This window comes from Anser cygnoides, chromosome 16, assembly GCF_040182565.1.
Source record: "Anser cygnoides isolate HZ-2024a breed goose chromosome 16, Taihu_goose_T2T_genome, whole genome shotgun sequence".
Classification (NCBI taxonomy): Eukaryota; Metazoa; Chordata; class Aves; order Anseriformes; family Anatidae; genus Anser; species Anser cygnoides.
The window spans coordinates 6,709,330-6,736,457 of record NC_089888.1 but is presented as its reverse complement, the minus strand read 5'-3'; the positions used below and the strand labels follow the sequence as shown (position 1 = coordinate 6,736,457).

At 39.7% G+C, this 27,128-nt stretch overlaps 1 protein-coding gene and 1 long non-coding RNA gene across 2 annotated transcripts in view; one reads left to right on the top strand and one right to left on the bottom strand.

Annotated features, from left to right (window-relative positions):
* Positions 1-27,128, top strand: part of LOC136786486 (uncharacterized) — a 58,587-nt gene that overhangs the window by 1,746 nt on the left and 29,713 nt on the right. The window lies entirely within an intron of this gene.
* Positions 25,744-27,128, bottom strand: part of CBLN4 (cerebellin 4 precursor) — a 69,423-nt gene continuing 68,038 nt past the window's right edge. The window contains exon 6 of the mRNA XM_048072600.2: positions 25,744-26,871. Coding sequence (XP_047928557.2) covers positions 26,725-26,871 — 147 coding nt within the window. The 3' untranslated portion in view covers positions 25,744-26,724. The remainder of the gene's footprint in view (positions 26,872-27,128) is intronic.

The window sequence follows — 27,128 nt, the reverse complement described above, 5'->3', positions numbered from 1 at the left end:
ATCCCTTAATTCTTGTTTATTCAGCTTTACAGACTTCCAGGCTTCTATCATACTTTCAGAAGACTGTGTCCCTTTTCTGCCGTGCTCTTTTGCTGGTCAAATATGTATCCTGGGTTAAATCACTTCATGCTTCAGGTTATTTTCTGTAATGTTTTTTAGAAAATATTTAAAAATAAAAGGGATGGGGGGGGGGGGAATTATAGTATCCAAAATCATGTATCATGGGAGGAAGGGAACAAATGTTGATTACATTATGATTTAAGATCCTTAAGATACCACTACCTGCTTTGTCAAGACCCAGGGGTGTTAGAAAGAACCTTCCTTAAAAAAAGGTGGAAGGAAAAAAAAAGCTGTGTTTCAAATTCATGTTCCTACACATCATCCACCCTGCATTTTTCTATCAAAACTGGGAGGAGAGGGCAAGAAAGCCCTATAAAATACTAATATATTGTAAAACACTGAGGTCCCACAGATTAGATGCATTTAAAAATCCTGTACTACAGACAAGCAATGCTATCATTTCATAGGCATCATGGGTGCAGTGCTAATAAAAAAGAGTAGATGCTACTGATTAGAAAATCCTCTCTGGTTGGTTATTTCACATGAGCGCTTCTACAGCTGTAATGTGGTAGTTGTCACAGCACATCTCAATAAATCGCTTCACTGTTTAAGGGTAAAGCCATCATTGCTGAATAATCCCCTCCTTTAGGCATAAAGCTTTGTCACAAATTCAGCTTCTCAGTGTTGTTTCTTAAAACCTGTAATTAAAATGATGATGTCTCAGTGGCTACTTTGCCAGGTGACATTGATTTTATTTCTTAAGCTGCTTTATGACTCTGCCACGAGTCGTTTAGAACAGGCCTTTATTAAGAGAACCTCAGAAAAGTTTTAGTACTGACTATGATGCAGAATTAGCAGCAGTCCTTGCAGAAAGTGTTGAGAGCCTGGTACTGAGGGCACATTTCTGGAAGTCCTCTCTTCATATAAAACAACTCTGACAGTAATAAATGGGGACAGACGAGGGAGAGAGAAGAACAGAAGCCAGGAGATGAGTAAGACAGCATTGGGAAAACAGCTTGGGTATACTTCAATCTCTTGTTATTCATATTTTCTTCCATTTGGAAGACTGATTGCTCTGAATTCAATCCTGTTACCAGCTTCTTTGTCAAAATTGTCTTCAGAACTACAGGCCACTGGAAGAGCCATTAAAATGAAGTTGTTATTCTCCTTGCCTTCCAGCACAAAGCATTGCCCGTAGCAATGACAATAATCCAGAGGAATTGTATTTTTAAATGGAAAACAGTAAACTGTCAGTATAAAATTTAAGTCCTGTTGTGTGGGCCCTGTAAGCTTTGCACCGCTGTGTGTGACCACTGATAAGTGCCACTGGGGACTGACCAAATTCTGCAGTGGCAGACAGTGGAGTTATATGTGGAGCTGAGGTAGAAAGCCTTCTTTGGAAGGTTTATTGGAAAGGTGGCTTCCTTTTTGAGGCAATGCAGGCCCTGTTGTGGTGGAGAAGGCCTCCAGACAAATCCTGTTGCACCCAGTTCATCTGTATGTGCTTGTTCTTGAGACAGGAGGGGTGTCCTTTCCTGGGCTGCTGGACACTCGCAGCTTGTAGGTAGTGCAGAACACTTGTGAAGAGCAATACCTATGAAAATCAATGAAATGAGAAGGTGTTTTGTTTTATCTTTCTAAAGCACTGTTGTCTGTTTAAAGAGAGCCTGGTCGCAGGACTTCCGGTGTGAACGTGAAAGCTTTGGCCATCCAGGTCAGACAGATGGGATCTATGGATGCTCATTTACTGTCCATTTCAGGCTTTTGGATGAACATGGGCTGAAGTGAACTCCTGCCTTTTGGTTCACCATAACCACTGTAGGGATGTTTGCACCTTAGGGAGACATTCCTACTTTTTTCAGCGTAGGATCCATGCAAGAGCCTTCTTTTTGAACATATTTTTGCAGTGAAATTGTTTCTATCCATTTCCATGCACATACTCAGAGAAAAAGGAAGCATCACTGATGAAATTGCTTGAGGAGTTGGAATCCAGTAAGTAGAGAGCAAGGATCAATGTGTTTTGTATTGAATTTGGATTCTGCAGTGGACACATTCATAGCCCGAGAACATGCACTCAAAGTGAGAGTAAGGTCACTTCTTCAAATAGATCTGTGCTCCTATCCAAATTATACAGTGTCTGTCTTTCCCTCTCTTCCCAAGATTAACACACATCAAGTTCTGACAGCCGTTGTGCTGCACCATCCCGGGTCTATGCTGTAACTCATCACTCAGTGGAAGAGCAAAGCCTTGTAGGGCGGGGAGTGTACAACCCAATTTCTGCACTTCCAAATAGCAAGCAAATGTTTGAATTATGGATCACAATTAACTACTAATTGGCCATAATGTAAGCCCCTTCTGAATGGACATGGTAAATATTGAAACAAATGGGTTGTTATTTTTCAGACCTGAATGCTAGTCATTTAAAATGAAAAGCTAATTTCAGCCTGGGAGGCAAGCTCTATATTTTAATCAAGTGTGACAAATCAAGAACAATAAATGAGCACTTAAGGTGAGGGGATGTTTATTTCCCTGCTGCAAGTTTATTTGTGGTAAGTTATACAGCCCGATGCAAAATAAAATTAAACTGTAGCTTTGATCCAGATCTCTGAGAAGTCCCAGCAGAAAGCCTGAATAAAGAAAGCAAAGCAAAAGATACCATTCTTTAAATAAACAAACCTCACAGTTAGGAAAGCTTTTGTAGATTTATATATATATTATGCAATTTTGCTGCTCAATCAGTGCTTGGTCTGCTATAACATAATTAAGAAAGAAGCTTCACTAAGAGCCATAAAGAGCTGGGACTTTGCTGGGGTGTCATCCTAGCTGTCCTGCAGAGTATGCTCAAAACTCATGAAGATCTTTATTACTACAGTAAAAATCCTGGTGTTCCCTTTCACTCAAGGTACATCTTCATCTTTGGTAAATGTAATTGTTTTTGTTACAGGGAGGCAGAGATAACGTTTATAGTTGATGGGCCTTTTTTAACCTACTTTCAGAGTGTTGAGCTAAAATTCCAATATTGTTCTAAGCATGAGGCTAGCATTGATTTTAAAAGGAAAAAAAAAAATGAAATTAAGCTCAGGTGGATGTTTTCTATAAAATTAAACTTCTACTTAAATCAAGCATTGTATATAATCTATGTAATGTTCTGAAGAACTCATATCTCTTCTGTGTCTGTCTGTATATAAATATTTTATACTTTTTAATATTCCAGCACAACCCGTAGATCTGATGTTGCTCTGAACCATTTTTTTCATATCCAAGAAACAAAATCAGCCTCAACTCAACATTTGGAAAGGGTTTTAATAATTGTATGTAATACAGGTTTATGCTGAAAACAAATTAAAAATATATTTCTATGTAGTACTCTCCTCAGATGAGATCTCTTAAACTATTTACAGATGTATTTTTTGCCTAGTTAAAGAATAACTAATATAAGCTAGTAAGGAAAAAGTTGGTGATAAATTGGGAAACCAAGTTAGCTAAAACAACTAACTCCCCAGGGAATTTTTGGATATTTTCCAACACTTAGTGTTGTCTGCATATTGTTGCAGACTAGTGCATTCTTTTTAAAAATTGTGTTCAATTTACATCTCAAGTGTATTTATGTGCTTTCTGCTATAACTTTTGTATTGGGATTCCTACTGCGGATGCTAGAAATGCATACGTTTCTTGCCAGGCTATAAACTTAGCACCTAGGGGTGCTTCTGCACACTTCTGTGAAAGGTTTAGAAATGAGCTGGCCTTTACAATGCAAGGGGAGCACCGGTTTTATGCTGCATTACTAGGCAAATATGTCCTCTCCCAGATAGGCCCTCTCCCAAAAACAGCTCTCTGGAGTACGTCAAGAGCAGGTGGCTGGCAGCCTGATGTCACCGTGGTCAGGCAAAACTGTGGCCAAGTATATAAGCTTCAATTTATAGATAAAGGAACAGGTAGGAAAATCTTCTTCCCCCCACCCTGGAGGATTTTTAATTTGTCTGCTTTGTTATATCCATCTTTTTACCAGACGTATCCAGTCAGTAGCCTGTGAATGGCTTTCCAGCTCTTATATAAGTGCTCACACCAATGAACACCAGACTGTTTTAAAACCGAACCCGTTTAGAAGGAGTTAAGATTAAAAGATTTAGTTAAAAAGCACCAGCTAGGAAAGGTCATGGTAGACTAGACAGACTGGCAGATGTTCACTTCTAGATACAAATGTTTGTTATAAACTCCCTGTACCCAAACTAGCTTCCCTTTTGTTGGAAAGGGAGTGAACCAGCCTGCTATGTAATCCTTCCTCTGTCTTCCCAAGAGGCCTGGTCATCAGTCGCTCAGCTAATTTTGCAAGAGGACTGCTGAAATCCGTACTCTGCACCAGAGAGCTGCACCTCATGTGCACTGAGGTCTTCCTAATACTGGAGAAACTAAAAGGGAATTTCAATTTAAACAAAAATCGGGCACAAACACACGCACTTGTGGTGCTTCCCTGCTGTGTTTTTTTCTTCTCCAAGGACTAATCCCATGGTGGACTGAACATTTCCTACAAACTGCAGAGCATCCCCCAGTTCAGGGCTGTTCGGTTGTTTCCTCACAAATAGCACTTCTGGGGAGGAATAATTCTGATTCACCAGATGTGATTTTACTGTTCATATAGCTAAATTAATAAATATGTTAATAAATGCCTTCACTGGTAATCTTCAGGTGGAATGATTGCCAATGATTTCAACAAACCTTTTTTTTAACAGAGAATTAATCAGCCTTCCCTCTTCAGCTCTGACCAAGCCTTTACAGAGCCCTCCATTTGTTGCTGTCAGAGGCTTTTAGTTTCATGTGTTGCAGGAAAACCAAAAATTGAGCCCTACATGGCTCTCTGTAAAACAGAAATGGTGTTTCTCTCACACTGTCAGTGAAACTCTTTCAATGTTTTTTAGCCTGTCAGGCAATAATTTTTTTTAATGCATCTAGGTCTGTCATGAACAAATGGAGGGATGCATTGATTTCCATACTGCTGAGCAGCACTGTTATTTCTAAACTCTTCAGCGAAGGGACTATACTTCTAAACTCCTTTTTTTCTAACTAGGGCTACAATTCAGTAAATAACAGTGCCACAAATGTCCTTTCTCTTATATTAGATATTAGGAGTGTATTCACACTGCCTAATGTTTAACATCCATATCTGACGCTTTATGTTGTATTTTGGAGCATGGCTAAAGACAAAAGTTAAGCGCAGGTACTTTAGCTCAGTCCCATGTTACCTTTCTTTAAAAGGAAAATACATCTCCTCATCCAAATCAGTTTTCCAGTTCTGAAGTGTTGTTGTTTTGTGTTTTTTTTTAATTTACTTCCATGTAATTTCCAAATCATCCAGCAGCTTCCAGTAGTGTGAGTGATAGACTCAAGATCCACAGCCTGCCCTGCCTCCCCCTCCTCTTCCTCAGCACAGCCACCTAGCAGCAGGAGTCAGAAGCTGTTCATAAGCAGAGACATTTTTTTTGTCACATACCTCAGATGCCAGCACTCGACAGATGGAAGTTAAAAAAGAAACGTGTTGGCTGCCTGAGGCACATCTTAATTTGTCGCTCAGCTCGGTTTGTTTCGCTTTTAATGGTTCACTTAGCTGAACTTGTGACTGAAAATTAACACAGAAGGAGAAAAAAGTGAACTGAAAGTTTTGACTTGATGGGCCTCCGCAGCCAGCACATGGAAACCGTCAGAGGGGCCAGCTGCCAACCTCCTGCTTCTTGCCACAACTCCTTGTGGGCTGTAGAAGCTCTCCCAGGGGTGCTGGGGCTCCTTGGCACGTCCCAAGGACCAGCCATGATCTGTGCCATGGAGGGGCCTGGGTGATGTGCAGTGCATCCAGTCCTGCTTGGCTCCTGCCATCAGATGCACTGCTTTCCTTACCACCGTGTTTTTCTCTCTGTGTTGCCTCAGCAAGGCTGGCCAGCTCATTTGCCTGAAGAAAGAGACAAGAACCTATTGATAGATGCTTTCTGGATATGCCAGCTTGCAGAGAAAATAAAGGAAGGGCAGGACTGTCGCTGCCTGCACTGCTAACCAACTGGGTAGGAAAAGTGCTTTCAGCTTATACAGGAGCTTGTGAAAAGTAAGCCTTTGTCTCCTGTTCAGCAAGGGGAAAAATAATAGTTTCTGATCCTTCACAATGAATGCATACCAGACAATAAAGCTAGCTTGCAGAGAAATGAATAAAGAGTATTAGTATGGAATATGGGAACTATATATTAAAGACTGCGTTTCCAGTCACCATCCGTTTGCCCTCTGGTTTTGCACACTGGCTTTCACAGCCAAATTTGGTCAGAACTGCCAGCACAGAGCAGAGTCACTTTTAGTTGCAAAAATGCATTTTTGTTGCCAAATGGCAGTGAGAACTCAGGACGTGGCTGCCAGAGTAGCCTCAGACATGTGGACGCTGCATAGGCACCAAGTTTGTGTCCTGTTTAAACTTTACTTACTTTTAATAAATAACAACAGGTGAATTTCTTAATTGGCACATATAGATGAGGGAAGGTGGTGAGAGGTCTATTCTCTTGTTGAAAACTTCAAATAATCTGCAAAAATCAAAAGGAAAACTACACTTGACAAGACAATCTTGGACTGGTAGGGGTATCCCACATGTTCACAGAGGCTATTTCCATCACTATCACTATTATTAATGGATGAAGATGGAGCCAGCAACTTATAAAGGCATTTTAAAGTTAGCTACATGTCTTGTTCAAATCTCCTGACAATTTTCATTTTATTCTTTGTAGTAACAAAGACTAAAATTTCCTGTAGTAATAGGAATGAGTTTTCTTAGTTAAAGTAATCTCCATGGGATAGATGGAAAAAAATATTTGCAGAAGCTATTTGATGAAAACAGAGAAATCGCTTTGCATTCATGAGGCGTCATCCCTTGTATTTGTTTCCTGTAAATATTTATACGTGTGTGGCTTTCCTGCTGAGGATTTTGGGGAAGCGGAGGCAGCTCTCTTGGAAGCATTCCTCAGCCAGGGCTGTGCCTGCCCGAGGGCTCCCGGGGAGCCCCAACCATGGCTCCTTGCGGAGCGATGCTTTGTGGTGGGAGCTACCTCTTGCACGGAGCTGCTAATGAGTGCCTAGAGCAACAGCACACATGGCACATTCATAGGCTGCACGGCATTAGCATAAACTGTCTTGAAAATAATTTTTAATGAACAAGTTAATTATGAAATCCACCAAGTGCATTTGTCAATAACTGGGGGGGGGGGGGGGGGGGTAAGAAGCTAAATATTAACAAAAGAAATTGTTTGGCCAGCGCTGTTACCCACAGTCTGGACTGACAGCCGTGTGCGTGTTTTCTTTTAAGGTATTGTACCCTCTGAGCCTGTATCTGCTGAGATGTTATATGTTTATTTATAGTTTGCCTGAAAATTGATTACAATGAAGGCCAAGCTTGTATAACCACAGTCAGTGGGAATTTTGTTGCTGTCAGCAATGGGCCCTGCTTTGGGACACAAACAGACCCCTTAGCTGGCACAGGTAATAACTTTACCTGCTTATGCTGAACAGTGAAGAGTTTCCACTGTTTCATAAACACTTCGATCTTTTCAACGTCAGTTTCTGTGACTGTGTTCAAACAGAAAATTCTTCTGTATATTTTATATTTCTCGCTAAAGACAAAACACTTGGTTTACATGCCCCAGCCCTTTGTGTACCCTCATGGGCATTTCTAATTATCTGCTATTGCAGCCGGTCCCTACTAGATGCCCTTCAGCTTCAAGTTTATTTAGTATGCCTGGATCTCTTCCTAAGACTTGCTCCAGTTCCCTCTAAACGTGTGAAGCTGCTCAGAAAACTAAGAAAGAAGCTCTGCAGCACCTGGAGAAATACCTTCGTCTCTCCAGTTTCCTTTACAAATAACTATTACTTTTATGTGCACTCAGATAAATCTCCTGCAATAACAACTCTTGTATGTGTGGCATCTGTGCTCAGAGCTGTGCTGTGCCTCTTCCCACAAGGCTCCCTGTGATCACCTGCAATCCAACAGCTAAAAACTTTTTCCCTAATGAGGACACTCCATGTGACAGACTACAAAGACGGGCATGCCCAGGAGGCTGCTGAGCCCACCCAAAACCTGTCTCATTCTGGCAAAGACCAGTTCAGCTCCTCTGTGTGCATGGTGCAGCACCTTGGAAGACTTTCCAACAGCAGGTCCTGATTCTCTTTTGCTGTTTATCAATGAATATTCACGTCTTGTGGGTTTGCATTTATTTTTTTTCTACCCCTCAAATTACTTTCTTCCCCACTCATCTTTGCCTGGTCCTTTTGTAATGTACATCTCTGGTATATTTCTTTTCATATTCCAGCAGTAGAAAGTTATGCTGAGTTTCATTTATTTCTCATGCCTCTCTTATTTGTAATACTTTACGCTAAATTAGGCGTTCAAAATGTGCCTTATTTTGAGTCCTCAGAGAACAACACACGTATCTTTCCATTTGTATTTGCTCAGTGATAATTTCAGGACATGTCTCTTCAGTATTAGTCAATCTTGTAATACAGCAGCAACACGAACCCAGTGTTCAGGCAGCTGATCAGGCTGTTAAAACAATCCCTGCTGCACAGTTGTGATGTTGCATAAGAGAGCTGTGACTTTGTACTCCAGTGCAACACACTGGAACAAAACCTCTGCTCAGTGTCTCTGGATCTGAGATTTAAAAAAAAAAAAAAAAGTCTACCTGTGTTTGTTCTTTGGCAATGCTGAGATAATCTGCTTTAAGAAAAGCCTCAGCCCATAGTGAGTGATCCATGAAATGCATCATCCCCGCTGCCTGGGTTGTTGGTGGTGAGCTGCTGTCGCTGTGTGCACAGGATTTGTTGTGCCAGTGTGTCTTCTCCAGAGCATTGGCAAACTGCGTGGAAGCCGGGGAAGCCTTTCGTCCCTGTCTGCCTAGCCAATATTAATAAAAACAACTAGTAGGTTCAGGAACTATTTTGATATTGATTTTTGCAAATCTTTGCTAAGCTACATGTTAGTAAGAGGAAACCTGATGTGGGCTTATCTAGTTTGTGATTTAAGTAAAATACTAGTGTTTGGGGGATGGGAGTGGTGTTCGTGTAATGTGTTCTGGATTTGGGCATCCAAGTCATTCCAGTTTGCAAAGTAAAGGCAGAGGTTGCTAACAAGCTGATGCTCCTTATTAAAGCAACACTTTAGTTTTGGTTTTGGTAGCTATCAGATCTCTGGTATCAAAAAACTAATTTGATTACATAGTGTTACTAACAGTATAACTCAGGACTCTACTCATATAAGCAAGGATTTAGTAGGATTAATCTCAGCATTAAAATTAGAAACCCCATGTGGCTAGGGTGAGAGAAAGTTGCAGGAAGAAAAACTGTTTGTTGTTTTTTCTCACTTGAAATCCTGTTATTCCTTCGATGATCCATACCTTTCTTTCTGTATAAACAGAATATTAATCGGTCCTTCCATGGGGATTTTTTCTAAACATGCTTTTCAGCTATTCTCTATATGAATATCAGAAAGCGAACATACAGTGGAATAAGATTCCCTCAGACTTTTGCAGATTGATTTCTCTGAGTTGTATGTTCTCCATACATTGATCCTTCTGTGTTCTTTCATTGCTGCCTTCCATTTGAGCAATTCCTGTAAGCCCTGAGGAGCAGACCTGCAGGGGGTAAGGAGGCCTTTGCCCCTGTGCACCGATGCGCAGGGAGGGAGGATCTCAAAACTCTTCACCTGCATTAGCAGGTGAAGTGCTGCCACTGCCCAGAGTGAGCTGCCTTGCTTCCTGATGCCTCAGGCAACAGGAGTTTGGACTGAAACGGCTTCTTTCTCTTCAACTTTCCATTCCACATTCCTCCAGTGATGTTTTGTGAGCCAGCATAACTGCAAAAATGATATGAAACTGGTTAAAGTGATGTGAGCAGTTTAGGTCTCAGGGATGGAAATGATAGTCTCTGGGAAGGAGGGTGTCTCGGCCACTGAGGACACAGTCATGTTTTTATGTTTCTGTATCCTTTCAAACAGTGTTTCTGCACTGTGTCACTGAAGAAACAGTGACACAGAAAACATGGCGCTCCCTCAGGGGGATGTGACACCAAGGACCCTTACACCCCTGTTGCAGAGGGCTGCAGCGGGGGGAGAGGGAAGTTGTGTAAGGCTCTTCCATGGAGCCACTGAGCAAAAGCTTCTTTGTGAAGTGGGCTTCCAGAACTGGATGAGACACCGTTTCATTCAGTATGGAAGGGAGCCAGGCCCAAAGCTGCCTCAGGACTGCATTCCCCACTGCCAGCAGTGTGCAAGTGGGGTTCAGTAACAGGGAAGGGGCAAAGATATGCAGGGCTCACAGCACCTGCCTGAGCTGCACTTGACTAGTGCAATTAGTTTGCTGTGTTTTCCAAGCTAATGACAGTTTTGTCTTTTTTTTTCTATGGATTTGTTGTTGTTCTTTGGTTTAATTTCTATTTTTTGTTGTTTCCTAAAGTTTCCCCCACTTCTGAGACTCATTTCTTGTAGATAGTGAATTGTGGTTTCTTGCAGGTTCTTCTCAGGATGGAACTCCCCAAATTTTAGAAATTCCCCTATGGTAGACTTACGCTAGTCATACCTAATCCATGTTGCTGACAGCAACATCTGGCATAAAGGTGACAGGGATGTCAATCATGTATTGCCTATTGCTGCTGTCCAGCTGAACAACATGACTTCAGATCATCTGTGATTACGTATCAGTATGTTTATTATTGATTTATTTAATTTAGCATTTTTTTCCAGCTGACCTTGATACTTCTAACCACACTTGGAGATGAGTGTCTGACGCACAGATCACTGCTTCCAAGAGGGCATGGGCAGCTGGCAAAGAGAACTCAATAACACAATTTACTCTGCTGATTTTATTGAGTATGTAAGTAAAAGGGTTTTAGTTCACCTCAGTGAATGCGTTTTTATGATCTGCATCACTGCAATCATACTTGTGATGAAATGAAATAATTAAAAAAGATATTCTCCTCTCTTCATTGTATTTATGATTAACAAAGTAAATGAAAATCCAGCCTTTTATCTGACATCAAATGGTATTGCATTTTTGAGCTAAATTGGACATTCATCTTTTTTTTGGTGGGTTTTTTGAAGCTTAAACATACCTTTCTTTTCCTCCCTATCCTTCTTTCTTATGCTTCTGAATACCGGTAAATTAAAGATGACTAGAAACTGGAAATGCTTTCAGAAAGGTCTTGAAATTCACACACATGCACACAAAAAGAGGAAGAAAGAGATAAAAAAGTAACTCTTCTTCTTTCATATTAGCATGACAATCAAGCAATTACTTGAAATACTTCATATATATTCCACCAATCTTTTTTTGGGGGGTGGGGCACAGTCTGCATTAAATAATGTATTTTATGCTAATCTGAATTTATAGAATCATACAGCACCATTGTATTAGCCCTCCCTTCCAAAGGTTGGGAAGCAACTAGTTTAGTAAATAAGTTCTGCATTCTGTAAACCCCCAGTGAATGTCTCTTACATAAGAAGTCAATTAAAGTGACTTCTTTGGAAAAGAAGTAGGAAAAAGTCATAAGAAATAATTGCACTTCACTGGAAGTTTAGCAGTTGTAAATTAAAATGAGAGTATTTCAGGAAAGATAACTTTCATGCCCACAAAGTAACCGTGTACTTTTGTAGTACTACAAGGGAATTATCAGTGTAACTGGGTCAAGAGTCAATCTCAATGCCTCCAAATGACAAAATCATAATTGGCCAAATTTTGTCGATAGGAGCAAAATTTCTACATAACCGTATGAATGAGTTAGTCACAGGATATTATTGTAGAAGAAATAATGGGTAAGCAGGAAAAGGAGATATGACTTGCATGATACTTGTGCCTCCTAATTCACAGATCTGTTCTGTGACATTGGTTGTTCCAGGCTGACTTTCAACTCTTCTCATTCTCTGACAGACAGCCAATGTAAAACTGACAAAATCAGGCTCTTGGTACTTTGTATGTGTCAAGTGTTTGACAGCAACATTTTGTTTGTAGTTTGCCAATACTTACCTTTGAGAGATCAGCCAAATTCATATTACTATAATCCGTCTTGTGCTAAAATGCATGAATTAAATCTCCAAAGAGATCTAGTCAAGATGAGGACAAATTCAAGCAATTCTTCCGTAACTTTCTGAGTACTGAAATGTGTGCATCCTTGAGAAGGGAGGGCTGCAGCAGGCAGACCTGAACGTGGCTGCAGAGCAGCACTGCAAGCAGCACTTTTCTAAATACAGAAGACAGTGGGATAAGGTGTTACTGAAGATCTTTATTTTCTGCTCAGAGAAGCAACAGACAGTTGCCTAAACAAAAACCTAGTAAAAATATGGAAAGACAATCGCATGTGCTTTCTGTTACTTTGTTTTCATTGGGAGGATGTATTACAACCCATCTGCTTTAAGGTGGAAGTAGAGCAAAAATTTCCATGGTTTCAACTGACATCTCACCAGCTGAATCACAGCCGCTCACAGTCCTTCCTAAGAGTATCTAAGCCCTGCAGATCTTCCTCCTTTTGTGACTTTCAGTTGATGAGCTGCCACCTCATGGCTGAATAGCGGTTTGTTCTTGAGTGCCTTCCCTTACCCTTCATTACCTGTCTCCTACCTGGTACATGGGCCGTGCACTTCTGCGTGCTGTTGAGGTCACGGGCCATGGGTTTGTGTCACTCCTCTCATTGGCATATGCCTTATATGTGTCATTTGTTAGTGAAAATACTAAGATCTGTCTTAGAATATTTCTTTCCTTCAAATTTTGTTCTAAATCTTTGTTTACAGCTGAAATTTGACTTAGAAGCCTTTAATTGCCCAAATAACTTTCTTCCTTTTTTTTTGTATTTGGGTAGTGTGGTCTCTGTTCTGGAGTAGTTCCTTCAGAGTTCTGCAATGGAGGTTTTCCAGTCTCCCTGGCACAAGCATTTTGTTTGTAAATGTTTCTATTAAAAAATATTCTGAACTTCTTACACTATGTAACAGTTTTATATTTCAACTCATTCTCCCCATTCTGGGATTGCACCAGATGCACCAAATAGGTGCATCACAATGACACAAATTTCTTCCTACATTTGTATATTTAAAGTTATACCCACACACCTAATTTTTGGAAGAGTTTGACTGTAGAAGAATAAAAAACAGAAGACAACAAAGATAACTAATTTTTTTGTTGTTGTTCTTTTGATGCAGTATGTAAAAAAGGTGAGGCCGTGAGAACAAGTGAGATTTTTTTTTTCTTAGTAAAGATATTCAGGAAGTCCTTTAAATGAGGAGCCTGGGTTGTAGATGCAGACTTTCCAGCAAGCAATTAAAGCTCAACGTTTACAGACACATAGATGAACCAGATGTATTCCTGGCAAGGAAGAGCTTGAAAAGCAACAGATTTTGAAGTACATTGACAGCCCTTAAACTTCAGAAAGAAAAAAGCTCTGCTTAGGAAGCCCTCCAGTAAGTAAATTATTTAGTTCATTGTGTGTTGCTTAACAGTTCTGTTATTTAGACTTCTGATTGTTGAGGACTTAGTAAAAGAGTAAGAAAGAAGTGAAAGGAAAGGTTTCCAGGGAACTAGATTAAGTCTGTAAGAGCAACATGAAGTGTTTTCATCTCCTACCCCATTCTAAACCAAATGACTGTTTTCTTATCCTTGTCTCTTAATGGCAGCAGATCTCCTGTAATGTAGAGACACTCAGCAAAGAAGTAATGCAGTGAAATTGTGCTAACAACGTGATTTGCCAAAAGCAATCAGTTTTTGTTAGGTACGTTGTAAAGGAGATGTATTAGCAGACACAAAATGACTTGCTATAGAGCAGCTGCAAAATCAAGGGGGAAATATTGACCCTTCATTGCATAAGTAATAGATGGCTGTTTTACTATGGAGGGAAACGACAGAACAGTGACATTAACAAAATGGGAGAGGTGCAGTGGACAGGGATGCTGTGAGAGTTAGGGAAATCTTTCTGGCAACAAAAGCATGTTCTTAGATCCAAAGCTGACAGCTCACAACTGCTCCATCAAAGCATAAGCCTTCCGATTCTTAAATGGATCCAGCCTTTAACTAGATGCAAGCTGTCAGTTTGAGAATGTCTTATTCACCCACTTACCACCCACTTTGGTGGCACCTTCAGCTGAGAAGTTTTCAGCGGTCCTTGCCAGGTATAACCTCCAAGAGTTTTCCGCTCCTAACAGCGGGCAGGAAGTGGACACAACCCGGCAGTTTCCCATGATGGGTCTGAATCTTTCCTGACCAGGAGTAAACTTGGATTTGTGGGGGAGAAATTACATGTCTCCAAGGAAAAGAGCTACAACAAAGAGGTTCAGGGAGTATTCTGCATAAAACTGACAAATTTTCTGGGCTTGCTTTATAGACAACCAAAGCTTATTTCAGTTTCTATTATAAAGCACAGTAAAATAATGAAATGTTATCAGTTTGCCTTGCCACAAGACTTGTCATTCTGCCTCTGTCCAAAGTAACTGGCATCTCCGTTGCTTTACTCTGTCTGCCATTGTTTCCTAGAAGCAGCTTGGTTGGAGCACAGAAATGCAATCACACTCTTCCTGATATTGCGCGAGATAAGAGGGAGTGACAAACAGCATTAAGTCCAGGGTTATTTTTCATTTCCATTTATATTTCTTTAGCTTTTTTGTGATTAAACTCTGCTTCTCATATTTCAGGGCATAAGTGTATCTCCCCCCTATCCTGAACTAAATGTTGGAGGAAAAAAAAATATATCCTTTCTCTACTGAATAGTTTACTAGAGGAATAGCTAGGGTCACCCAGGAACAAGCTGTAGCCTTGTCAGAACCAGCTGATCTGCAGTAACCTGAGCCTTTCCAGCCTCTCCATAGCTGATTAAAAATGAATCTTTGCCTAGGTCGCTTTGGGGAAGGAGGCCAGTGGGAATCCTTTTTGCACTACAGTGTCTGCCTGGCAAATGATTTAACACTTATTTCATAGGTGAAGGAGTCTATTTGCCTTAAGAGCTGCACTTATTTTGCAACTATCATAGCAGAAAAAATAGGCTTGTTTTCAACACCAGTCTCAATTTGAGAGGGTATTTTGCTGTATAATGAATTCTCTGATTTGTAGCAGACTCAGAGGCTGTAAAAACTCTTCCAGCTTGCAACCTGAAGTGCTATAAAAGTTTTAAGACATTAGGTATTATTTAGTGAATTATTGAAAATGGTATTGTTTAGAAGTCTTGCAAGCTTAGCAGAAAGAGGTAAAAAACTGAAGTTTGGGTTAAAAAAAAAAAAAACTGCTGGGGGATTTTCATTGAGCCAGTGAAGGAAGAGCTGTCCAGAAGAGTGCTCCACTCTCTTTCCAATGTACAAGGCAACTTCTACACACATCTCTTCTTTTCAGGGGGAAAGCAGGACTGGGCTTACACGGAAGAAACATTCTGAATAAATAAGTTTCGTACTTCATTGCTTTTGTCTCTGGCTACGTGAACGGTGTGTTGATGCTATTTGAACAGGTACAGAGGAACAAAATGCCTGCCTGCTGCAGGATTTTGTTGAGACAGGATTATTTCTTTTTAGAATGTATCCAGCAGAAACCTATCCCTGTATCTTTGACTTCTACCTCTGGACACACTTGGGATATAAATCTATCCAAGTAATTAATCTGTCTGGAGACCTGGGTTTAGTTTCATATTTCCTATTGACCAGTTGTAGGCAGTTCTCAGCTCGGCAAACAGGGGCTTTGAAGTGCCCTTTGGAAGCAGTTATCTTCCCACAGATGCCTAAAAAGTTGAGGAGGCTTGCTTAGTTTTGGAGTTGGCTCAGGTGCCAACTCCTGCAGCACCTCAGTGCTAGGCAGTGAATTCCTTCACTGAGCCTTTAACTCCTTAACGCTGCACACACTGCAGTGCGTTAGTTCTTGGTAGCAATTTCAAGTAATCAAATTCCTCTGCAATCTTTCAAACATTAGCCACAATGCTAGTTGTAACCTAGCGATGTTTGAGTCATGTTTTGTCCTGCAAGTCAATGAAGATATGAAAATTAATTACTGACCGGAAGCACAGGCTGCTGTGTCAAGAAGCAACCACATCCATTAGTGTATTAGCATTACAAATATAGAATTTATATTAAAAAAATAGAATTAGTATTTAACCTTGCTCTTATTTCACTTGAATTGTTTGAACTCAAGATGCAACTGAAAATTATTTCCAGTGAGAATTCTGTTATGAAAAAAAATACATTAGCCAAAAAGAAATGTTTAGATATGAAATTAATAATTCAGCATAGCAAAGAGTAAACTAGGTATCCATGTAATCACATAATACAAATAAAACTTTAAAGAGGGCAAAATAGTTCTTTTGAGTAAAGACAAAGTTTTGTGTTTTTTTTTTTTTTTTTCGTATCTTAGGGCAAATAATTCACTTAACCTGACAGTTATTTCAGAAGTTCTAGATTGCTGAAAATAGAAATTTCTGGGGGTTGCTCTGTGCAGATAGATTTTTATACTTGGCAGCTATCATAGCATTTTATTCTTACAAAAAGATTTTGTACTCCAGGCATACAATTAGCCACAGAGCACTACATTCATTGTCTCTTTCCCAACTTACTATCATTATTTGTCAAAATCTTTTCTGAAAAAAAAAAAGTCTCTGTCAAAACTGGATTATTTTCCCTTTAAAAGGGCAAGTGATTCAGCTCTACTGAAGTCATGAAGAATACATTTTTCTGGATTAACTTAAAATTAGAACTGGTGGCCCTGGTCTTACTGAAACATACAGCAGAATTCACAATTTCAGTGGGGCAGGGTTCAAAACTACATCTACTTTGCCATACTTTTTCTTCTCTGTTACTGCTCAGCTATACAATATTTCTATATTACCAGTTTAATATTAATATGAAACAGTATTCAGAAGGAATATTACAAATAGATAAGATGTTCATGTTTGCTAAAATCAAGTAGCATGACAAAGCACTCTTTAATTTGTTTTCATTTCATAGCTCTGTGCAATCTATATTTGTCTAACACTGATTTCAACTGTGCTTTTAACGTGTTCTTTTTTTAAAGAAAGTTACTGAGATCCTTCTAATAGCTGATAGCATAATGCAATGTCATGGGAAGATTTTTAAGTAGAAAATTATTTCCTTCTATTTCAACTCTGTGTGCAGTACTTATCAGAAAAGTTAGATTGAGTGAACTGCAAGACTGATTTTTCCTCCTTAACTGATCAATTAATTGTGTGGATATTGTGGTTTAATAGGAGGGAGATTGGTAGTCTCTAGACAGAGATTACTAACATCTATAAACTTATTCAATTTGTATGCCCTGGGATTTCACTGAGAGCAGTTCAGTACAATAGCAATAGAGAAAGGAACGTCCTGATAATTTTCCATAGCAAATTCCAGCAGAACCTTTGCACATAATGAATTGCAATCAAACGACAGTAAATCTGAGAATAGGAGAGAGGAAAAAAAGAAAGAAGGGGGAAAAAAAAAAAGGAAAGGAAAGAAAATGCAGCTGTATTACATCATTTTAGAAGGATAGAAGCATTCTCCATAAACACTCTTGGATATAACGTATTGATTCCTAACTGCAATTTATAGTTCAACACAATCATATTTATTCACTGCAGAGACATGAATTATACAATTTGTAGCTGCAGTTAACCAAGAGAGAGGAAAGAGTCCATTTCAGACCCTAGCCACAAAATTTCAAGGATTCCATCATCCGTAAAATCAATAGAGAAACAGTAATAATCTTTAAGGTATTTTCAGTAATGAAGATTTCACTGTGGAATGGGTTCCCAGAGTGAATTAGATTAATCAGAATCTGATCACTTATAGAAAGTGCTGCAAGGCCTTCATTGTAAATTTACAATATATTCAAACTCCATTTACGTTAATCTCAGGGAAAAATAATTCCATATTGTACAAATGCAGCTTAAATGTTGGGAAAAAGGAAAGTACCCAGAAACAGAAGCTTCACAAAGGATAAAGCTCCTGACTTCTCTTAAATCAGTAGATTTTTATTTTTTTTACTTTTATCTGAACAGATGTTAAATTGAATTATGTCTATAAGCGCAAGGATTTTAGATATGAGGTAATAAACAGAAACACAGAATCACAGGAAAGAAGTGCCACCCAGTTCCAAAGGAGAAAAGTGCACAGTGAGCCAAAGCAGGTTTGAGTTGCATGAGGAGTCTGATGCCAAACAGGTGAACAGGGCAGATGTACACTCTTTGGGTCATGCCAACATATTCCCATATATCTTGTTCTCAAATTACAGTATAGCAAATTCTTTTCTAGCAGCTCTTAAAGGAGTGTGTAAGAGTGCTCACTGTACATTTTTAGTAGTGTGTGTTCATTTATTGTGAAAATTAAGTGCTACTTTTACAGCACTGAAGCAGAGCACAAACTTCACTTCAGACCTTCAAAGTGGTCTGTGCCACTCCAAATACAAGATATAGTTAATGTACAGAAAATAATCCTGCCACAAGTTTTGGTAAATGTTCAGCTTGCATCTCCCATGTGATACAATACTTTTCCCAGCTGTACAACATTCAGAAAAGGAGGCACAAAACTATGAAATGACTAGTGCCGCTGGCTTCCTGGGTGTTCTTAAACAAATCTTGGTTCGAAATTGTGAGTTCTAATTAATTGATGACAAATAGCAAGCTTAAAAAAAAAAAGTCAAGCGATCCTCAAGCTCTGGCTTATGTCGGTTCTCTTTGTAAAATATTGATAGCTGTTGCCGTGTTGAGTTGTAATGACAGTATGTATTTTCTTGCGTAATGCTCTTAAATATTTAGTGACAAGTGATAATTCTATCCCATAGAAAATCCCTGGACAGAAAATAACCACGAAAAGCCTTTCACAGAGACCTTTCCATTATACCTTCCGCCTCAGTGTAAGTGTGGGGAGAAGGTTCAGATCCTCCAGTTTCCCAGAAAAACTTCCGAAGCCCATTCCCTGAGACCAAATGTTTGTGGATTGTTTCTCTGCTAGTCACTTGCCCCATTTTTCTCTTCGGTTTCCCAGCATGTTTGCTGATCTGGGGCCATGCTATCAAACAGCTCTTGGGACCAGCACCCCAGGGACAGCCACAGGGCTGAGAGAATGACCCCTGCTGTCTCTCTGCCATCACAAGCCCTGCCGCTGCTGCTGAGCGCTCAGGGTTGCAGCCCCCCACTGCCCCAGTGCTGACATCTCAATGATGCCTCGTGGGAATGGCTGAGAGCTGGTTCTGCCACCAGCTCAGAAACACAGCTTTCCAGGATGAGTCAGGATCATCTCTATAAAATTTATTCAAAGCTACCCTACAAGTGTGAGCTCCAGTCTGTCATGAGCACGCAGTATCCAATAAATAATCCTAGAGCTTCCCTCCTCCATTACACACAGTAGTACTCTCTGCACTATCAGTAAGATTAAAATGCTAAATAATTGAATGATATTGATCTTAAAATTGAGTTACCAGAACAAGAGCATTTCCTGTATATTTTCAAAATAAAGTCACTGTGTTCCTGTCTATAATCATCGCATGAGCCCATTGACAGGTTCAATAGTAGCAGCTTGGCAGGTTTTAAAAGTCAATAAAGAAAACAAGTGTGTTTGTTTTCAAACATCAAATACATTTTAATTGTTCTTATTTAAAGCTACAAACCCTCAATCAAACAATGCCCTTTCTTTCTCAGAGCAAAGCCTGCTGCAGTAACACAGGCATGTGTTACCTAAATCAAGTTTAAAGACTTGCATTAACCATGAAAACTGTAGCACATCTGATTTAAAATGCCATTTCCCCCTTGTTCAGTTATGTTGCCAATTTTATGAAGACAGGTTTTTTCCTTTATCTCCAGGAGATGAGCAATACAGCTTTCACAGGTGAATATGGGCAGTACTCCACTTGGTGTGTGTGTTGCTAAAGGAAGGTCAAATAATATGAGTTATACATTTGGGGTTTTCAAAATACCCTTTTACAATGACAGATATGTTAGTTACATTTATTGGCTGTGTAATAGAATAACAGCTACTACTTGAAACATGGGACTTTGCCTGGGTTTCTAAAGGTTTGGATGCTGGAGCTGTATGTGGAATTGTCTCACAATACTGTATCTCTTCTTGTAATCTCACTAGGGCCTTATACAAGCAAGTATTTGCATGTGTTGAGATCTCACAGTTATTTGCATAAGATTTCTTTTCATATAGAAATGTTCAGATCCATTGCTTGCAGAGGCTCTCCCATTTTTGGTGCCAGAGCTTTGTTGACTTTCTGAGAAGGGTCATAGATAGGCATGTAGACTATGCCTCTGTAGGTAATGGGCCAAGGTTATAGGTAGCTTCCCGAAACACAAAACTTGTCCCTTTCTAGGTGGCTCTGTATGCAGATAGATATGGAAAAGCTCACACTCACTTAGATAAATCCTTCTTTGATATCTAACCTTCTTGCTGTTCCTTCAGTTCCATTATTTTTTGTTAAGAGATGTGCAGCCAGGAGAAATGGCTGTAGTCAAGATTTCCATTTTTGTTGATGGCTGCATTTTTGAGAGGGCAATTCAGTTTCCTAGTAAAGTTCTTTGCTGGTAGGGTTTTTTCTTTTTTATTTATTTACTTATTGTAAAGAGAGAAAATCTACTTTTAGGGTAAGACATTAACTTCTACTGTGGAAATCCTCAGAACTAAAATAATAAAAAAAAATCTCAGTTAGACTAAATATTTCTTTCCACATTAGCAGGTGTTGCCAAATGGTGGTTCCACCGCAGTCAAGATTTTTCTGTCTAAAAGATGTTTCTTTCTTTTCTAGTGATATTGTAAATCTATGGATTGCCTCTGCAATTGATTTATTTCGTTGCTTTACAAATTCTTATCTATTGAGGGCACGATTTTTTGTATGAGAGGCAACGCAGGGCTGTTTATGTCAAATGAGTTATATCGGCTTATTCTAGGTGGTGCACTGGGCCCCAAACCCTAGCTTTGTGTTTAATTATTGTCACTTGCAGACCTATAGACTTAATACAGGAAAGAAGAAAAATGTTTTCCAATGTGACAGTAGTAACCCGGACAGCAGCTTCTTCAAGGTTATGGACAAAGTGATATTACTGCACTGTAAAGCTGTCACAAGGGTACAGCTTTTCTAACTATTGCTGAGAATATGCTGCTAAGCTTGAAATGACAGGCTCATTGCCAGCTTGGGAGAATTCTGCAGGAGTTTATTGGGAGGTAAACCTCATAAAAAGCATCTCCAGATTCATTTTGATACAGAAATGTTTTACAGATTAAAATCTATTAAATGTGAAAATAAAATTTGCCACATCAATCATCAGCAATTGAGAAAAGCCCAAACCTAGGGAAATAACTTGTAATGAAATCAGTTTCTTATAGACTTTTGAGAAGGGCATACTGGGGCAATTTTCTCCTTTAAGCTCTCATAATTTCCTATTTGACTTTTACTGACAATTGCTTTAGCTATTGATTAGAAAAGGAAGAATGTGAACACATTTTTGAATGATTGTTGTACAATAGTGTTAAATATGACTTGAAAATATCAGCAGTCAGGATTCATCTGTATAAGGAATCATAGGGCCATATGAAAAAACCCTTGTCACAAAATGTCGGAGAAATGTGAGGCCAAACAGGAAATTCTGACTATTGATAAAACTTTTGGGATAGCTTTACAAGGAAGGTAGTCCCTCTGCACACTGATCCAGCAAAGAACTCCAGTCTAAGCCTTTAGTTTTAAACCAATGAGTTCTTAGGTTCTCAGATACTACTGTGAGTGCTGAGGGCATGGGATACTCCTGTTGATTTAAGCAAATTGAAATAGCCAATTTTTATTAAATAAAAATGAATTATATTAATGAACTCCATAAGTTGAAGAATTAGCTGTGCACCTCTAGTTATAACAATCCTTCTGACCTGGGGTCCTATAAAGACCAAAAAAATCACTAAAAATATGAACAGAAAGGGTCTGTAAAATGGGCAGTTTGGTAGAGTGTGGGAGAAGAATTCGCAGGGAGCTTTGTGCTGTTTTGTGGGAAAGGAATTCGCAGGTGGCTTCGCGCTGTTTCACACGTCCCTGAGGTAGAGATAACGAGGAAAACAGGGGTAGAACCAAAAACTTGAGCAAGGACGAGATAAAGTAAATTGGCTACAGTGTTAAAGATGAGTTTTGGACAGTGGCCAATTGCCGGCTGGCTCAAGGCGCGTGTCCGAGGGTCTCTAACCGATTGTAACACAGATTCAGGCGTGTGGACAGCGTGTGGGGCTACAGGGAAAGTATATGTAGTGGTGAAAAATGGCAATAAACGTCCTCCTGTTCAAGAGCCATCAGGAGTCCGTGTTGTGCGTGCTTTCAGTACAGCACCAGCCTCTGAACACCCAGTGCAAGGACACGAGCCATAGAGCAGTACAGTGCCCAACAAGTGGCATGGGTAAGGTGTAGTGTTGCTAAACTGGGGGGTTTTGTCTGTATTGTACTCGCTGCCCTTTCTGAGTCAAATCTGGCAAGAAAAGACAAAGGAAGTGTTCGCAAGTTCTCAGAGTTTGTCTGCTGCTGTGCAACATCAGAGTAAAACTATTTTTTCTAAAAAAAAAAAAAAATTCTTCACAAGAAACTCTATGGACTCTTAGGAATGACAAGGATATTCTGATTCCTCTGCAAGATTTTTCCCAGTTCATTTGGAGTCTGCTGCCTTCAAAACACAGCGTTTTTGTATAATTAAAATGCTATGTAATCAGCTTCCATTGCTTGAGTTACCAAATACAGCCCTCCTGAAATTAAAAATATTAAAACCATTCCTTGATGGTCCAAGCAATATGAATTTCTTCCTGTGTGGCACATTATATTCTATGTTTTCTACTAACATATCATTTCTGAGCAATCTCTTGACCAGATGTAAAATCATGTTAAGGTTCTGTGATGGTTCTCTTTTGAACAGTGATGAGGGCTTTTATACTTTAAAAAATGTAATGAAAAATCCAATCCCACCTTCTCACAGGTGACTGTTTAGTACATTCTCTAATTTTGTCTCTGTCATCAGAGACAAATCACACTTCCTCGAGATGATTCCTTGAGGAGGCTGGGAAGGCAAAGATTTCTTTATTGGACAGGTTTTGATATCTTTATCTTATTTTTCTTTCAGTAAGTTTTGACAAAAAGAAAAAATAACTGATTTGAACTCTGTCTGTTATTAGCATCATTCCTTTCGAAAGATACTGGAGGAGCAGGGACTGGAGGTAAAACAGTTAAAAGGGGGTTGAAACAAAAAGATCATATCAGTGCAGGAAGAGAAAAGAAAAACTTGCTAAGAATTGGGATTTTGGATGATTTGTTAGCAACAGTTTTTCTGTGAGTCGTCTTTGCATGCATAATTAGTTCTCTCTGGAGATATTACTAAGAGATGTAGCTGGAAAAATTATAAGGGTGCATACTGTGAATCATAGAGATGATGATTCAAATAATATCTGATCAAGAAAGAGGTACAATGGACACACACATCTCTTTTAAGACTGAAAGGCAATTTCCGTAAATGAAGGAGTAATTTTTATATGATCATATTTATCTACATCAGAAGCAGAAGGATATAATTTGTCCCTTGGTTCTCTCTGCTATGAATAGGTAGGGGTCAGCCAAAAGTGGATATGTTCAGCTAATAACAGTATGGATTCTTTAAACAAATTATAACACAGGTTGGTCCTTGTAGAACATAATAGTTCTGGACCTGTATTGCCACCGGAAATACATTGCTATGGGAAAGCTGGCAGTCTGAACACTGAAAAGTCTATGGTCCACTCGAGGTTGGTTCTCCTCAAACACTGAAAATTGAGGAGTAGGCAGTCTGGGTTTTCAGCTCCTGTGGTCTGAAATCCCTTTCCCCTGGGAACGTTCACCCTGGGTGCCAGCTGGGAACTGGAAGTGGTGGCAGAGGTACCCAAGCATCCTTAGCACAGTTCTGCCTGCAGGCAGAGCTGAATTCAACCAGCCAAAAAGCTGTTTGTTAATCATGTGGAGATTTGTTTTTGTGCATTTGGGGGCAATAGCCCTTTTACTACCTCTATTTTACTGTTGTTCAATGTTAGTATTGCTATCTATTTCTCAGCCACCAAGATGGTTCAAAGATGAATAGAGAAGCAGCTCAACAACCACAAAGAACTCAAAGTTATGTATTGTAAGGATTAGGACAGTCAGGAAAAAGGGAATAAAAGCTGTGAAGTTTCAGGTCTGTTTCCAAGCAAAATTTCTCAAGGGAGAGGGGAAAATTTACACAGCAGCTAAAAATGAAAACAACAAAATAAAATATACACGAAGATGAGAATCAGGTATTAACTTTGAAATTTGATTTCTTGCTTTCCAAGCTAGAGAATTCTATTTTTTTTTTTTTTTTGGAAGCAGATCACAAACCAAAGCACTGAGAGTGAGAAAAAAGGAGAAGAGGAGATGATTAGTAAAAAAGGATTCTGTATACAGTGATGGGTCTCTTTAATGAGACATCTCCATTTATGCTGTGAGACCCTGGAACTTGGTACCATTTAAGTATTGTGTGTATTGTGCTCTCCAGCAGCTTGCTCTTGATTAGTTCTTCATATCCACGCACCATTTCTGACATGTATGGCTGAATCTTCGCATAAAACAACCAAAGAGGGGCAACAGTATCAGCAATATCCTAGGTTTTTCCATGAAGAACCTACAGGGCAGTGCTTTATTTACCTTCTTCATTATATATGCAAATGTTTTCTTTCCTTGTCTCAGTACAGATGACAAGGTAGATGAGGCTGTGATAATGAGCACTTTTATAAAGCAGTAGAAAATGCCACAAATACAGAAACAAATAAGAAACCATCACATACTTTTCTTTCTTACTTGTGCCACATTCTGTGTGAATCCAAGCCCTGAATCTTTAAAGATTTGTAGGGCAGGGAACTGTCAAAGAATTCACTGGGAAAACTCACACTGTTAAGGTACAGAATGTGTCCAAATGCTTTGCTGATACGGGGTATGAGCAAAACTGTTGGGCGAAGACTTGTTCAAACAAAGTTGTGAACATCAGTAGAAGAAACATTCACGCAACCCCACACTTTCTGCCTCGATTGTCACCTGTAAAATTGAGAATAGGCCTCTCCGCTGAGGTTTTCAATGAGGTTGTCAAATGTGCCGAGATATTTTAGGTTGTAGGTACTCATTCCTTTTTGAACTGAGCTCCTTTCATGAAGAACACCAAAGAGCCCTCAGATGACAGCAATGTTCCATTATATTTGGGCTCTATTTTAACAGCTACTTGGAAATCTAAACCCAATCACTTGAAACTGAATTTTCTATTCACCGTATAAACCTGAGACAGTGAAATTGTTCTATAATCTGTGCAGGAGAAATAAAACTATTACAGCCCTTCAAGCAAAAGCCTCTGGACTTTTTCCTCTCTCAGCTGCGCTTTATATCTTGGACTGTAGGTCTGTTAATATCAGTGCAGAAACTGATCAAATCGCAGCTCTTCAGCTGTCAGGGGATGCTGCGATGAAGGGGTGGGAATGGAGCACAATTTCCCAAAGTGACTATTTTCCCTGGCTGCATCCGCGTGCCATCCCTTCTGCTCAGCCACACGCGGGCTGGGACCACAGCACCTGTGGGGCAGTAACAGGTCCTCAAAACACTGCTGCTTTGATATGAGAGCAGTATCTTTGGTTCTCTGCTCTCCAGGTTGTGTTTTATGCAGAAATTACTCTGCTAGGTTCATTTTGAAAGTGCCTGCTAATTTGAGCGTTGCAAGCCAGATGAAGAAGGGAGCCTCAGCAGCACGTAAATCCTGCACCAATTAGATTTGGGGCTCAGTGGTGTCGGGAGTGGGCAGTCTGGGGATCTAAACTTAGGGACATACATCTGACATTTGTCAGTTAAATGCTACTTCCAGGTTTACCTCTAGCATCGCACCTTGTCTGCTCTGTGTTGGGATGTGGGGCACAGCCCTGAACACCCCGTTTTTTTTTTTTCCCCACTTTTTTCACTTGCACCCATTACACATCTTTCAGCCGGGTCTCTTGCACACGAGACCTGAACTTTCAGTCTCTCTCTCACACCTATAACCCTAACGGAGCAAACTGCCTAAGCACAGGCTTTATTTTAGTGTGTACTGAGCTCTCCCTGGTTTCAGTAAGGCTATTTATATCTTCAGAAGTTAAGCCAGTTCCTAAGCTGGTGCTATCAGATCTGTCTAATGTTGGAAGAACAACATATGGTCCAAATAAAACTGCATTAATCATAATGGATAAAGGAGCTTTGCTAGTTTCTAAGGTGTATCATTAGTGGTAGTGTATCCTGGAAAGGTCAGAGTCCAGGCTTCTGCGAAGTATTGGTACTCATTTAGAATGGCTCAATGTTGTGTTTTAAAACTGCATTATTTTTAAAAAATAACTACATTTTACACGCAGATCAAATAGCAGGGGGCTCAAACTAGAAACATGCATCCTATTTTGGTTTGATTGATGGAAATTTAATAGTTACTCTGATATTTGAACATCTGCTTGTCCCATAGCATGCACCAGGTGAGCAGGAAACATGGCTGGGATTTCCAAAACACAAAACACTTATGCAGCGTGCTTAGATAAAACACACCTATTACCTTTATGATTACTAAACGATGACAATAGTAGATTAGAATCAGCCATTTGGCATGTAAACCCTACTATACACATTTTTTTCCTGGGCAGTAGTACTAGCATAACGATAATTTGTCCTTCAAAGAGAGACTGTCAGGGTTAAGTGTCTGAGGCCTCCAGGAGAAGCAGGATTTGGTTGAAATGAGTTGCTCTTTCCTAGCTGTGTCATTATGGAAGTGAACTGTAGCTGTGGTCTCTTTGGGCTGAAATGAAAAGAAGCCACTTTAGGAGCACAAAAGGAAAGAAATCAACAGGAAAAATTGTGTTTCTGTTGTCATTGACTTTAGAGCTCTTTTTATCTGTGAAGTAAACGCTGATTACAACTCATCACAACAGGCCATACCTACCAAAATGCTATCAGAGCTTATGTGATTGCTCTCAGTGTTCAGAATGGAAATGCAGGCGTGAGGCTGGGCAGACTATGCCTTCTGCTTCTGAAGAGTGCTATCTACATGCTGGA